General features: G+C 44.1%; 1 protein-coding gene across 1 annotated transcript; it reads left to right on the top strand.

Moving 5' to 3' along the window:
* Positions 1–4,026: 4,026 nt before the first annotated feature.
* On the top strand, positions 4,027–8,166 carry ABRACL (ABRA C-terminal like). Its single transcript, XM_054162461.1, has 3 exons — positions 4,027–4,100; positions 6,514–6,580; positions 7,645–8,166. Exons 2-3 carry the CDS (start codon positions 6,520–6,522, stop codon positions 7,827–7,829), a joined length of 246 nt encoding a protein of 81 aa, XP_054018436.1. The 5' UTR covers positions 4,027–4,100; positions 6,514–6,519; the 3' UTR covers positions 7,830–8,166.
* The last annotated feature ends 6,255 nt before the right edge of the window (positions 8,167–14,421 follow it).

Genomic DNA, 14,421 nt, shown 5'->3' on the forward strand with positions numbered 1-14,421 from the left:
TTGATACCCCTCTACTCTGCTCTGGTGAGACCCCGCCTGGAGTACTGTGGCCAGTTCTGGAGCTCCTGTTACAAGAAGGATCTGGACATGCCGGAACATGTCCAGGAAAGGGCCACGAGGATGATCAGAGGGCTGGAGCACCTCTCCTGTGGAAGCAGACTGAGGGATTTGGGGCTATTCAGTCTGGAGAAGACAAGCTCTGAGGAGACCTTATTATGGCCTTCCAGTATCTTAAGGGGGCCTACAAGCAGGTGAGGAACTTTTTAGGGTGTTAGGTAATGATAGGACTAGGGGGAACGGAACAAAATTAGAAATGGTTAGATTTAGATTGGTTATAGGGGGAAATTCTTCACCATAAGGGTGGTGAGACGCTGTAACAAGTTGCCCAGGGTGGTGGTAGAAGCCTGGAGGTTTCTAAGGCCAGGCTGGATGTGGCTCTGAGCAACCTATCTAGTGTGAGGTGTCCCTGCCCATGGCAGGGCTGTTGGAACCAGATGATCCTCGAGGTCCCTTCCAACCCTAACAATTCTATGATTCTATGATCTGCTTCTTATAAATTAGGGGCTATGATTCAAAACAGACTTACCTTCAAAACAGCATACCTTTGGTCTGAAAAGTCCCAAACTGTTATTTGATCAAACATATATTATCCATAATAACTCATATTATGCAGGGCAAAGGCCTACATTATTTGTGCAAATGCAGTGGTGTTCTGATGAGTAAGAAATCTAGAGTAGACACATGATACACCTGAAAGCATGTTCTTAATAATAAAACCAGAAAGCATTCACTTTCATTCTATACTGCTAAATAACTGAAATATTTACCATATATGATCAGGTGACCTGCCTGGTGGATGTGGGGAGGCCTGTGGATGTGGTCTACCTGGACCTCAGCAAGGCCTTTGACACCGTTCCCCATAGCAAACTCCTGGCCAAGATGTTAGCCCATGGCTTGGATGGGAGCACACTGCGCTGGGTTAGGAACTGGCTGGAGGGCCGAGCCCAGAGAGTGGTGGTGAATGGTGCCACATCCAGCTGGCAGCCAGTCACCAGTGGTGTGCCCCAGGGATCAGTGCTGGGCCCCATGCTCTTTAACATCTTTATTGATGATCTGGATGAGGGCATTGAGTCCATCATCAGTAAATTTGCAGATGACACCAAGCTGGGGGCAGGAGTTGATCTGCTGGAGGGTAGAGAGGCTCTGCAGAGGGACCTTGACAGGCTGGACAGATGGGCAGAGTCCAAGGGCTCATGAACACATCCAAGTGCCGGGTTCTGCACATTGGCCACAACAACCCCATGCAGTGCTACAGGCTGGGGTCAGAGTGGCTGGAGAGCGGCCAGGCAGAGAGGGATCTGGGGCTACTGGTCAATGGTAGGCTGAACATGAGCCTGCAGTGTGCCCAGGCAGCCAAGAGGGCCAATGGCATCCTGGCCTGCATCAGGAATGGTGTGGCCAGCAGGAGCAGGGAGGTCATTCTGCCCCTGTACACTGCACTGGTTAGGCTGCACCTCGAGTACTGTGTCCAGTTCTGGGCCCCTCAGTTTAGGAAGGATGTTGACTTGCTGGAGCGTGTCCAGAGAAGGGCAACAAAGTTGGTGAGGGGCTTGGAACACAAGCCCTATGAGGAGAGGCTGAGAGAGCTGGGGTTGCTTAGCCTGGAGAAGAGGAGACTGAGGGGTGACCTTATTGCTCTCTACAACTACCTAAAGGGAGGTTGTAGACAGGCGGATGTTGGTCTCTTCTCCCAGGCAACCAGTACCAGAACAAGAGGACACAGTCTCAGGCTGCACCAGGGGAGGTTTAGGCTGGATGTTAGGAAGAAGTTCTACACAGAGAGAGTGATTGCCCATTGGAATGGGCTGCCTGGGGAGGTGGTGGAGTCGCCATCATTGGAGGTGTTCAGGAGGAGACTTGATGGGGTGCTTGGTGCCATGGGTTAGTTGTTTAGGTGGTGTTGGATTGGTTGATAGGTTGGACGCGATGATCTTGAAGGTCTCTTCCAACCTGGTCTATTCTATTCTATTCTATTCTATTCTATTCTATTCTATTCTATTCTATTCTATTCTATTCTATTCTATTTGCTAGCATAGTAATTAGATTATCTTTTAAAATAGAATCTCAGATTGACCTTAAAATTCTATTCTTTTTACCATTGATCTGGCAGTGCTGGGTTAATGGTTGGATTCAATGATCTTTGAGGTCTTTTCCAACCTTAATGATTCTGTGATTCTATACTGTAGTATTTAACATTGTGTTGACCACCAAAATGGTGGAAATGCAGTGTCTTAATATAAGTACCTATGCCATCATATGCACAGAGCATCAATGCTTTTTCTGATACCTTTTTTTTCTTCCTGAGAATTCTCCATTGGTTTTTTGATTCAATTCAGACAGATTTCTATTACATTAATTTCATTATTGTTGTAGGACAACTCCTTCAATCTTAGCTTGTATTTGTAACTTCAGGATTTGTTTTTTGAAGAGCATCTGTTACTGATGTCAAAATAATCTGTTTGGGAAAATGTTTTTATATTCTATCACCTTCTGAATATATAGCTCCTTGAGTGGAAAACAGAAGTGTGTATGTGGGGGTGACTAATTACAGATTCTTTTACTGATATATAGTGATTATTATAAGGAAAAGTTAATCTTTTAATAAAAACACCAGGGTTAAAAAAAAATCCCTTGGAAAAGGAGAGTTTGGACTCTGGTTATACATTCCTGGAGTGGTAACAATGGGATCTTCTTGGCATTGTTTCCACTGTGCAAAATTATTTACCTAACTGAAGGTTTTGCCAAGTGAACCCTAGCTGAACTTGCTGTAGTGGTTTACGGTGCCATTAGCTATGTACTCATCCTTACACCAGGGATGGAACAATGTAGTAAGGGACCAGACCTAAATGGCACAGCTCACAGGATGAGAAAGTATCTCAGCTTCACCTTCAGAAGCTAATGCATGAAAATGTGAATTGCAAGGGCTTGAAATAGCTTCTCATACAAACTGTGCTTTAAGGGTGGTCATGCATGATAAGGATGTGGGAGAGACAGCTGGGAGCGACAGTGCCTTGACTTGTGCCAGCTAGAATTTCCTGGAGACGTTTGGTGTGAACCTTGCCTGTGACAAGCTGGTTGTCAGCAGCCTCATTACCTTGTAGGAGTTAATGTGAGTCTCAGTTTTAATGCCTGTGCCTTGAGAAAACATGTAAACATTTGAGGTGACAAGGAAGCCAGACAAGGCCAGTTGCACATACCAAGATGGAAAAAATTAAACTGCCTTTTCTCCACAGTGTGTAGGGCAAGGATATGGTGCTGAATATCAGAGAACTAAACCATGAATTCCTCAAAGGTAAATGATGTTAACCTAGCAACCTAGCTCATTGACTTTTTCCAGAAAGAGGAGTGGTTTTCTAGAACACAAACGTGAAGCACTTAAGAAAACAATATGGCATGGTGTCACCCGGGGAAGTCAGCAGAGGTGGAGAGTGTGACGCGTACTACAGTGACAGATACTAACTGAAGCAACAGGGTTTATTGAGAGCGGACGGACAGGAAGAGAAGGAATTAAGGAAGGGCAGGCTGTGAGCGGCATTTTACTAAACTCTCCCCCTAATGCCTTTTGTCACGAAAAGAACGATGCTTGCTGGTCAAATTATGGCACAAGGCAGGGAATCGCTGCTACCAAAAGGAGCGAAGTCCTCACAGTGGGGAGAGCATCAAGCTCCTCCACCTGGGCACGCAGGGCCAGCCCCTTCCGAGGCGCCGAGGGCAACGCGGGCTGGGCACCAGCGGCGCAGTGCCGCCGGGACGCTGTTGCCCGGCAGCCCTCGCGTGCTCCGGGCAGACGGACCCCGCTCACGCAGCACCACTCCGCCGCAAGCGAGCACCCGCCCACCTCAAGATGGCCGGGGGCGCCGTACCGGGAGCTCGGAGGCGGGAGGGGGGCGGGAGGGGCGAGGCCTCGGCGGAGGCCGGGTAACCGCCGCCCGCCCCCCGCCCTACCCCCACCTTCCGCCGCCTGCCCCGCCGTCCTTGTGCTGCCTGACGCCGTTCTCGCTGGCGGCGGTTCCTCGCGGCGAGAGCAGCCACGGCAGCGGGTGAGTGGCGGAGGCGGCGGGGAGCGGGTCTGGGGCGTCGCTCCGGGGCAGCCGTCCTTCATGCCGCTCTGGGGAAGACGGGCGCTGCCCAGACAGCTGCTCGGGCAGCCTGCCGGGCCGGGGCGGGCGCGGCTCGGGCTGCGGCTGCCCTCACCCGGGTGGGGCCTGTTTCCTGGTGCGCTCTTGTGCGGGGAGCGGTGGGAGCCCCGAGCCGGTCGTACCCTGGCAGTGCCCGGGGGAACGGTGGGGGTCTTGCCGGGGGGTGCCTCAGTGGGAAGGGGACCGCCCGCTGCCTCTAAAGACGGGTCCGCCGAGGAGCCATCTTCTCAGGTATTTGCAGTATCTGCAGCGAGCGAGGTCGGTGCGGCTGCCTTCCAAAGATGGATTGCTGCTCATTAACTGTTACGTGAATTTACAGCGAATACAGAGAAGTTTCGCTCTCATACTACGAACTGAAAAATCGTGCTCATTTCCAGCGATGTGTTGGCATCAGAAATATTGAATAGTTGGCACGCAGTTTTGATTGTTGGTATGTCAAGGATTTGACATAATATTTAAGTGTGCTTAACTATATAGAGTTCCACTTCCTTATACAACCACCCCCCCTCCAATCTCCAAAGTTTTCCATAATAATGGATTTATTTATTTATTTATTTTTAACTTCTAAACAGCACTTTTTAAATTGATAGTACATGAGTGAAAATAATGTGACTTTAAAGGGTTAATGTAAAAAAGCCTTTAAAGTTAAAAGAACATCTTTAAATAGAATCTAATTATGCCATTGTAATGACCAATATTAAAATTGGCAATTTGACAAATTAAGAATAACAAATTAGGTTTTTTGGGAGATGGGTCATATTTTGCTCGGTGGCTTGTACAACGTATTTGATGCTCAGTTAAACAATATCTGAACGTTTGTAGAAATCGTCTAAGGCAATAAAATTGTGCAGCCCTGCTACCATGCCCATTTAAGGCAGCTTTGCTGAGGTGGTGCCACAGCACCATCTCTTCCAGTGTAATGCGCGAGTCTGTTCATACCTACCGCAGCATTTGTTGTTGCCATGTGCTACAGATGGAACTGTGGCTTGGATGGGGGGGGGTTGCCTGAAACCCATGCTGATACTAAACTTGCTCAATTTTGCATGTTAAAAAGACAGATTTTTGCAAATCTGAAAATTAGCTCACTTAAAAAGATTTTTGCCTCTTGGATAAGTCATAAAGGGTCAGGAGGTGGAACTGTGTACCTTTTTTACTCATTTAAAAGGGGAGGGAAAGCTTTTCTTTTAGGAAGAGTTTGTGATTCATCCAGAGGTCAGTTTTCTAACTCAGGTTACTTAGCAGATATGCACAGAAATCCGAGTTTCTGGAACAATAGAGAGCGTCTCAGTGCTCACTGAGCCCCTTTTGGACAGTGCTTAGCTCTAGAAAGTCTCTCAATCTTTTGTTCCAGGCTGCATTGTTAGTACCCATGGAAGCTGCATTTCACTTACTGCTTTGTCTGTGGTTCCCAGCTTTTCGTGATTGCCTTGACACCAGTTTTTGCTTACAGAGTTTCCTATCTGAAGATTTCATTGTGTGGATACTGCTTTACACATCATAGATACCAAAACACTTTTCAGGTGTTTGCAGTTACTAACTGTGAAGGCTTTGTAGCAGAATAGTGGTTTGTGTGACTGTACTTTCGCCATCTACAGAGTCAAAAGGCATTGGTGCAAGCTAATGAAAATGTGGTGTTTAACAGGATACACAGCATATATTTGGCAGTGTAGCACTATAAATGGAAATAATTGTTGACCTTCTTGGGATGCTTGCATTGTTTTTCTTTGGTTGAGTTCCACTCTCGGTAGCAGGAGTGTGGTAGCTGCTGAACTTTCCTGTGCCACATGCGTAGGCCTGCTGTAATCAGCTGGATGTCTGCAGTGTGTTGCCAGGATAAGTGGAAAGCTGTGGTGTAATTTAAAAAACCAAATCTGCCACATGTCCCAGAGAGGAATGTAAAAGACAACTTTCCATTTTTATTGGGAGCGTTGATAGAAAGTTGCAAAGCCCCTGCAGACCTGTAACATTACCAAGATGCTTCAATTCTGCGGCAGCCTAAGCTCGCGCTTTCAAACACATGCTCTTCCCCACCCTGACTTTACCACATTTTTCATATTTTGAGATGAACTCTTTATATTTGTGTTCAGAATGTACTGTTCTTGTAGTCTGTGTCCCCTTCCCTGCAGATGTGGAGGTGTTGTGGTTCTTTATTCATTCAAGACTGAAATCTCAGATTATCCTGTAGCCACGTGTCAGGCTACCGGAATTTACAAAGTGCTGCAGCATTCCTGATGAAGTGAGAACAGGCCAAGATGACACAAAGGAGATTCACAGGTCTCCTAATAACTTTGTAAAAATATCTTCTATTTTTTAGACCACAATGAATGTGGAACATGAAATTAGCCTCTTAGTTGAGGAGATTCGGCGGCTGGGAACCAAAAGTAAGTATTGCAGTATCTCTGGTCATACAGATGTAGTCTTATCAACCTATAAACTTAGCACATTCAATTAAACAGGCTCAGATAACCTGAAAACTTCTGTATATACTTAATGTGGTACTATATGGTACTCCCTGTGTCTCATCCTTTAAAGCAGTTCTGTTATGAAGTTAAACATTTAAGCCTCTGTGTGCCTGAAACTAATCCAGGGGTTGTAAGTGTAGAATAGAATAGAATGGAATAGAATAGAATAAACCAGGTTGGAAGAGACCTTCAAGATCATTGTGTCCAACCTATCATCCAACACCACCCAATCAACTAAACCATGCAGCCAAGCACCCTATCAGGTCTCCTCCTGAACACCTCCAGTGATGGTGACTCCACCACCTCCTTGGGCAGCCCATTCCAATGGGCAATCTCAACCTTCCTTACTTAGAAGGTAGCTTTTTCTCTTAAGATTGTTGTTGAGTGTTAAAAATCCTCTTTGCAAATATTTATGCAATTTGTGTGTGCTGCCTGCTCTCATAATCCAGTTCTGATGCAATTTCATTCAGTTACATTTGTTTGTCAAAACCTGAACGAATACATAATGTTTTGCATTTTGTATGGCTGCATCTACGTTTTAGGAACAACCTAGTCAACCTTAAGACACATTTTAAAACTCTACTTTGTATGAAAAATGCATTCACATTGCAGGTTTTTCAATGTGTACCTTAAATATTAGGAAATGGACACAATTATTTTAGAAAATGAATGAACATTTTAATTATTTAAATTTTGTCCTTATGCTTCAAAGCAGTTTAGTTGCCTGTGCTGGTCACAGGTTCCAGAAAGTCATCAGTGAAAATAAACATAGCAGATACGTGGTCCTTTGTATGAGTCTCTGGAAAAAAGGGAGCAGTTCAGCCTGCTATTTGTTGTCAACATTCATGGTATGTTCCCCAATAAACTAGGAAACACCGTGGCGTTTACTTTCAAAGTTCTGATGGTGTGCCACTTTATTTCCCTGGTAATCTCCTAACTGAAAGAAAAGCTGCTTGTGTTTTCACGTTGTATCTTTCAACTAGATGCTGATGGACGAGTGAGTGTGAAGTTCGGTGTGCTCTTTGCTGATGAAAAGTGTGCCAACCTCTTTGAAGCCCTAGTGGGAACTCTGAAGGCTGCAAAACGACGGAAGATTGTCACTTACAATGGAGAGCTGCTTTTACAAGGTGTTCATGACAACGTTGATATCCTGCTGCTGCAGGACTGATGCAGTATTTCAGCTATGCATCGATGCAATCGTTTGACTCAGTGACTTGCAACATCCTCTGAATAAGGCTGATCATTCTTAAGTGTTCTGATGTATTTTCTATGTCTTTATAGTCAAAAGGAAACTGTCCTATTTTGCAAAACATTCCCTTTTGTAATTCTTCCTAAAATGGTACTGTATGTAAGTAAGGTAAAATATGCCAATCTCTCTCTTTTTTAAAAAAAAAAAAATCTCAGGTATTCTTTTCAGTGTCTGGTGGTTATTTTCAAGTTAGGAAGCAGGAAACTGGTAATTTAATGTTTACAAATGAAACCATGCCATGCAATTATAAAATAAAAGCACATTCTTAAGCTTATATAATTGTTATTGCCGTCCCTTCTCATTTTAGATGCAAAATGAAATGAAAGCAAAGTGAATCAGGAACAGTGTGGCCAGCAGGAGCAGGGAGGTCATTCTGCCCCTGTACACTGCACTGGTTAGGCCGCACCTCGAGTACTGTGTCCAGTTCTGGGCCCCTCAGTTTAGGAAGGAGGTTGACTTGCTGGAACGAGTCCAGAGAAGAGCAACAAAGTTGGTGAGGGGTTTGGAACATAAGCCCTACAAGGAGAGGCTGAGGGAGCTGGGGTTGCTTAGCCTGGAGAAGAGGAGACTCAGGGGTGACCTTATTACTCTCTACAACTACCTGAAGGGAGGTTGTAGACAGACGGATGTTGGTCTCTTCTCCCAGGCAAGCAGTACCAGAACAAGAGGACACAGTCTCAGGCTGCGCCAGGGGAGGTTCAGGCTGGATGTTAGAAAAAAGTTCTATACAGAAAGAGTGATTGCACATTGGAATGGGCTGCCTGGGGAGGTGGTGGAGTCGCTATCACTGGAGGTTTTTAGGAGAAGACTTGACGGGGTGCTTGGTGCCGTGGGTTAGTTGCTTGGGCGGTGTTGGATTGGTTGATGGGTTGGACGCGATGATCTTGAAGGTCTCTTCCAACCTGGTTTATTCTATGTATGTATGTATTCTATTCTATTCTATGAATTCCTGTAAGAAGCATAGTTAGGTAACTGTGCAGAAAGCATGACTGTGAGAGAGAAATAATTTTGCAGTATGATCAGTTGAAGAATGGCTGTCCTTCAGAGTAACCAGGTTATGCACAGAAAGCCATGAATGATGAATGTACGACATTCATTTCTGGCAGGATAATATGTTTTCATTTTCCCATTGTCCTCTAGACTTTTGAAGGAAATGGGTAAGGAGCTTCCTCAATGCACTGTTAACCAGTAAGACAGCAACTTCAGATTGCAACTATTTTCCTCACAGAAATCATACTTTCTCTAAATCACTTCAGGCAAAAAGGGGGAAGGGAGGGGAAAAACCCTTTTGGTTGTTTACTGATAATTACTCTTTGTGTGTAATAATGCTTCCTTCACTAAGGAGAAGGAGTTAGTATATGAGGAAAGCAGCAGCGGGTAAGCAACCTGCTTACTGCTCTGGGCTTTCACTTTGCAGCTGCAGCTCTTGAAAGTTGTAGGATGGGTGAATTTCCTCTTTACTTAGCTGTCTTACAAATGCATAATACTTGAAAAGTGTTTCCTTATTTCCAGATACAGAAAATGCACATGTGGTTATGGGATCTCTACAAAGCTGTGTAATTCCAGCTGCTGCTCCTTTCATCTTTGTTTGCTCAGCTTCATAAAACAGGAAAACAACTTAAATCCTGTGTGCAAACAGATCTGGGCTGTCTCTGCCTGTGCTGGCCCCAGAATTTGCAGAGCAGGGAAGTGATACACAGAGAAACTTGAGCTGTCTGGGTCCAAGCCAGCTGGAGCAGAGAGCAGCTGAGCTCAGCACAGCTTGCTGTCTCCAGTGTCCTGTGACTCCAGTGCAGCTATTGTGCTTGCAGATCTGAGCTGCCAAGTGCCTGCACCCTTGTGCTCCACAGGTGGAAAGAAAGGAGACTGAGACCCAGGCCTTCTGCATTAGGGGTACAGCCAGATAGCTGTGAGTTACCAGATAATGACAATTTTCCCCTCTGCCTCTATTTTGTCAAAATCTCAAGTCTCTATCTGGGTTCACAAGATAGCCTGAGTATGCTGGGGAACACCAAGTACTTCCTGATTGAGATGCTGGCTTCAATATAGGAGAACACCAGCCTGCCCTAAGCAGGGTATAATTCCCTGTGTGTGTTCTTGAACACTTCAAGCACTGGAGGGGGCTCAGCCTTGAAAATTTAGCTTAAAAAAAGCAAACCCCAACAGTAAATTTAAGGGTCAGTGCTGAGTTGGAGCTGCGATGGTACTATGTGGAGATCTTTATATCTCTCATTTTGGATTTGTCCTCTTAACAATGCTAACAAATGCACTCAGGGCTTCTGGGAATACTGTGTAGAAAAAGACAGAGAAAGCTGGCACTAAGCCACATCTGTATCAACCAGCAGAGAATATGACTGGTGCTGTCTAGGGGGAATTGAGATTAAACAAATCCCTGTTTCTGAACCCAGCAGAGGAACAACATGAACAAGGATGTACATTCAAGAACTTGCTCTCAGTGCAACGCTTAATGTGTCTGCTGGCCTCGGAAGTGTGTAGGCTTCTTCACTTCAGGTTAGACTTGATTTCTAAACATTTTTTTCCCCAAAGAAAATCCAATGCTACTATTGCTCCACATGTGTGGTACCATGCCTCTGTTAAGGAAGTAGTTGCCACCAGCAAATGGTGCCTGGACACAAAATGTAGTTTCTGGAGTATTTGACACAATAATGGAAAAGCTAACTGTGGGGAAGGCATTATCTATTTTTGTAAACAGTAGGACAATCACCAATCTCCTGTGATGGGTTGACCTTGCCAGCCATGAGTCTGAAGGAAGTTTGTAGGTCATTCAAAAATAGCAATTCATTCTCTTGACTGCTGGGTAGTAGGAAGATACGGAGATCTTCACCAACAGCTTAAGAGTTGTCAGAAGTGCTGGGAGATTGGTGAGCCTGTAAGATCCAAGAGCATGGTGGAACCCTGAGAGGTTAGATGAGCTCCAGACAGATATGGCTAGTACAATTTAAAATGTTACCACTGTGTATCTTCAGCAGGGTCTGTTAGAGTAACTGGAGAGAATTGTATGCACTCACCTCTCTGCAGCTGTTTCCATGCGAAATCCAGTGACTGAGATAAAAGTGCTTTTCAAAATGGTTTTGAGTAAGCTATGAAGGCACTGAGGTGCATATTGCTGTGACCTCTGGCAAGGGCTGATAACATCTTAAGCTTCACAGCTCTTTCTCTTGTAAGCATAGATAGTTATGTTTTCTGGGAATTTGAGCAAAGGAAGAGTTGAAATGTCTCCAGTATTACCTTCCACATGCCTTTTACATTGAAATGAATCTGAAAATGTGTGTTGTGTTTTGCTTGTTTCTGATTTACCCTTCAAGCCATTGGTGAAAGTGTGCTTTCTGCTTCAAGGGATTGGTCCCAGTGACAGCATCGTCAGTTTTGCCATTCCTGTCCGAATAAAGTTGATTATCTTGTGTTAATTTTTTTGTAACAAAAAAAAACACCCTACACTTGAAGGAAAGAACAGGAGTAAGAGGAGCAGGAAATTCTTACATGCTGAAAAGTGATTATATTGCCAGTGACACTTGGAAATTTTATTTTAACATACTTATGTTTCAGAGAGAGGCTGAGATTCCCTTCCACTCCAGCAGCACAAAGTGACTGTTAAGACACAAAGTGACTGTTAAAACAGCAGAGCCTTTTCTATGACATGATGAACCAATGAGTGCCACAAGACCAGCCTAATGGCTCCATATCAAAATACATAACTATTTATGATACCTTTATATCATATCCATCTAGTATAAAAACAATCCTAAAGGTTTGGTCTAGACCCTGCAGCATAATTCATGTTCAGCATTGTCTGAAAATCCTGTCTGATAATTGTATGGTGGAAATCATAGTTTGAAGAACTTAAAGGAAAAAAAAGGGGCTCCCAAAATACATTTCTTTGGGAAGCTGATTGCATTGAGTTTGGGATGATCTGGAGTTAATTTTCCTCAAAGAATCTTTCTAGTGCTGTGCTTTGCAGTGCTGTAGCTGAGTGTTGGTAACATACCAGTGTTTTGGCTACTGCTGAGCCGAGCACCCAGGCTGTGCTTTTCCAATGTTTCCCCACCCCAAGAGTACGCTAAGGGGACACTGCCAAGCCAGCTGACCCAAACTGGCTGAAGGGGTATGCCATGACATACGATGGCAGCTCAGATATAAGAACAAAGTGAAAGAAGGAAGTTGGGGTGAAATTCGTCCATGGTGCTTGTCCTCCAAAGGAACCACCAAGCATAGAAAGCCCTGCTTCCCAAGACTGACTATGGTCCTGCTGATGGGAAGTAGAGACTAACATCTCTCTCTGCTTTTCACTTCTGTGCAGCCTATTGCTTTTGCTTATCATTATTATAAAATTGCTTCTATCTTACAGCTGGATTTTGTTACATTTTTCCCCCTCCCCTGTCCATCTAAGGGGGAGTGATAGAGTGGCTTTGGTGGGCATATGGTCCCTAGCCAGGGCCAAACCACTGTACTGACAAAGTCAATAATTTAGCAAAATTCATGTTCTTCTCAGGTGGAGAAAGGATGCTTGGTATTTAAAGGGTCTTTTTCTTCTGATGTATAAGAAAGCAATTCACTCTAAAGCCAGCCACAAAGGATAGAACTGAGTATGAACAAAATAGAATAGAATAAACCAGGTTGGAAGAGACCTTCGAGATCATCGCGTCCAACCTATTATCCAACCCACCTAATCAACTAAACCATGCAACTAAGCACCCTATCAAGTCTCCTCCTAAACATCTCCAATGATGGTGACTCCACCATGAGCCTGTAGAGCAAAAAATACATTGCAGTTCTCTGACAGCTATTTGGAATAAGTGATCCAGCTAGATTAAAGAATATGAGTTTGATGACCCACTAGCACATTTAGCCTGAATATCTTTCAGGACAAAAGCCAGTATGACATTTGTTATTTTGTGACCCAGAAAAGGATGCTATATGACAAAATACTGAGGGTTTTTTTCTGCTTCCCCAGAGACCAGTCAAATTTAACTTTGGGAACTCTACACTAAACTTATCAAAAAGACCCAAACTGTATTTATTATGTACCAGAGAGAAAGACAAAGGACAGAAGAATTTCTTAGTGCTGTCTGATACATACAGACAGGATCAAAGTCAAGACTGTTAATTTTACAGGTGACACTGGAAAACAATGATCTGCCTTTGCTTGAAGATCCAGCACCCATTCTGACTTAGATCTCCAAGGATTTGATTTTCAAGGTGAAGTATTTTCATTGTTTTGATCTGAAATGGCACTCTCAAAGAAAATCAGTAGGAGGTTGAAGAGTTGCTCTAATGCAATGACATCAAGGAAACGGTCAGTATTTCCAGGTACTCCTCTTTTTAAATAGGAACAGGTTAGTTAAGAAGAAGTGTTTGACAGTGTTTCTAGAAAGCCAGTGGCAGGGGTTGGAAGGCACCTCTGGAAATCATCTAGTACAGCACCCCTGCTAAAGCAGGTAAGTCTAGAGTAGGTTTCATAGGATCACATCCAAGTGGGTTTTGAATATCTCCACCAGAGAAGGAGACTACCCAACCCCTCTGGGCAGGCTGTTCCAGTGCTCTGTCACCCTCAAAGTAAAGAATTTTTCCTTAAATGTATTTGAGATCTAGTTACATAAACTGCTTAACGTGAAATTGTTTTAATAAAGTTTTCCTGAGGGTGGCAGTTCAGTTTAGTTCTGCCACTGACTACACCTGAGTACACAAAAGCACTGTAGATGCATATTTAAGCAGCTGAAACAGTCTCGGGGCAAGTACTTTGCATAAAGCACCAGAAGCAGCATTGTCTTGCAGTGTAGCATAGATGTCATAGCAGATTATACTTATCACTGCCAGAACACCTGAGCAACTTGGGGAGGTTAAATACCAGGCTGGTAACCTGGGCAGGGTGTAGTGCCATCTGCAAACACACTCCAGAGCCTTGTCAGATCAGATCCAGATCAAACCTCTTTTCAGAGAAATGCTTAGTGTCAGACCTGAGCCTTTGCCAGTACAGCGTTTTCACAATTACAGCAGCGTTATGTCTATGACCTTGCTCCTTTTTGGAGCTCATTCCTGCACAGCAACTGCACACTGACTGACACTATGAATCTTATGGCCACATTGTCATTCTTAAACCTATTCTCCATAGAGAACAATAGTATGTACCATGTATACTTGTATAAGCATATTATGCCTACATATTGGTACAACAGGCACTCAAAACCTGACTACTTTTTTTGCAGTCAGGAAACTCAGTAAATCAACAGTTATGTTTGAATGGGAATATAGTGAGCTGCGTTTTCTGGTCTTTGCTAAGTCTGCTAACTGCCACAGAAGGTCACATTAGACTAATTGACAGTTTGTATCTTGCAGAATTAGGTCTTTAGTGAAGCTTTGGGGATAGGAGACATGTTATTGCCAGATCTGTATTAGTCAAGAGGCCTTGGTCTGTCTCTACACCTAATGTTCTAAAAAACTTCCTTCATAAAGTATTTTAGAGCACAATATGACTTTTTTGAAAACCTGCTTT

This window comes from Dryobates pubescens, chromosome 6 (assembly GCF_014839835.1).
Source record: "Dryobates pubescens isolate bDryPub1 chromosome 6, bDryPub1.pri, whole genome shotgun sequence".
In the NCBI taxonomy this organism is placed as follows: Eukaryota; Metazoa; Chordata; class Aves; order Piciformes; family Picidae; genus Dryobates; species Dryobates pubescens.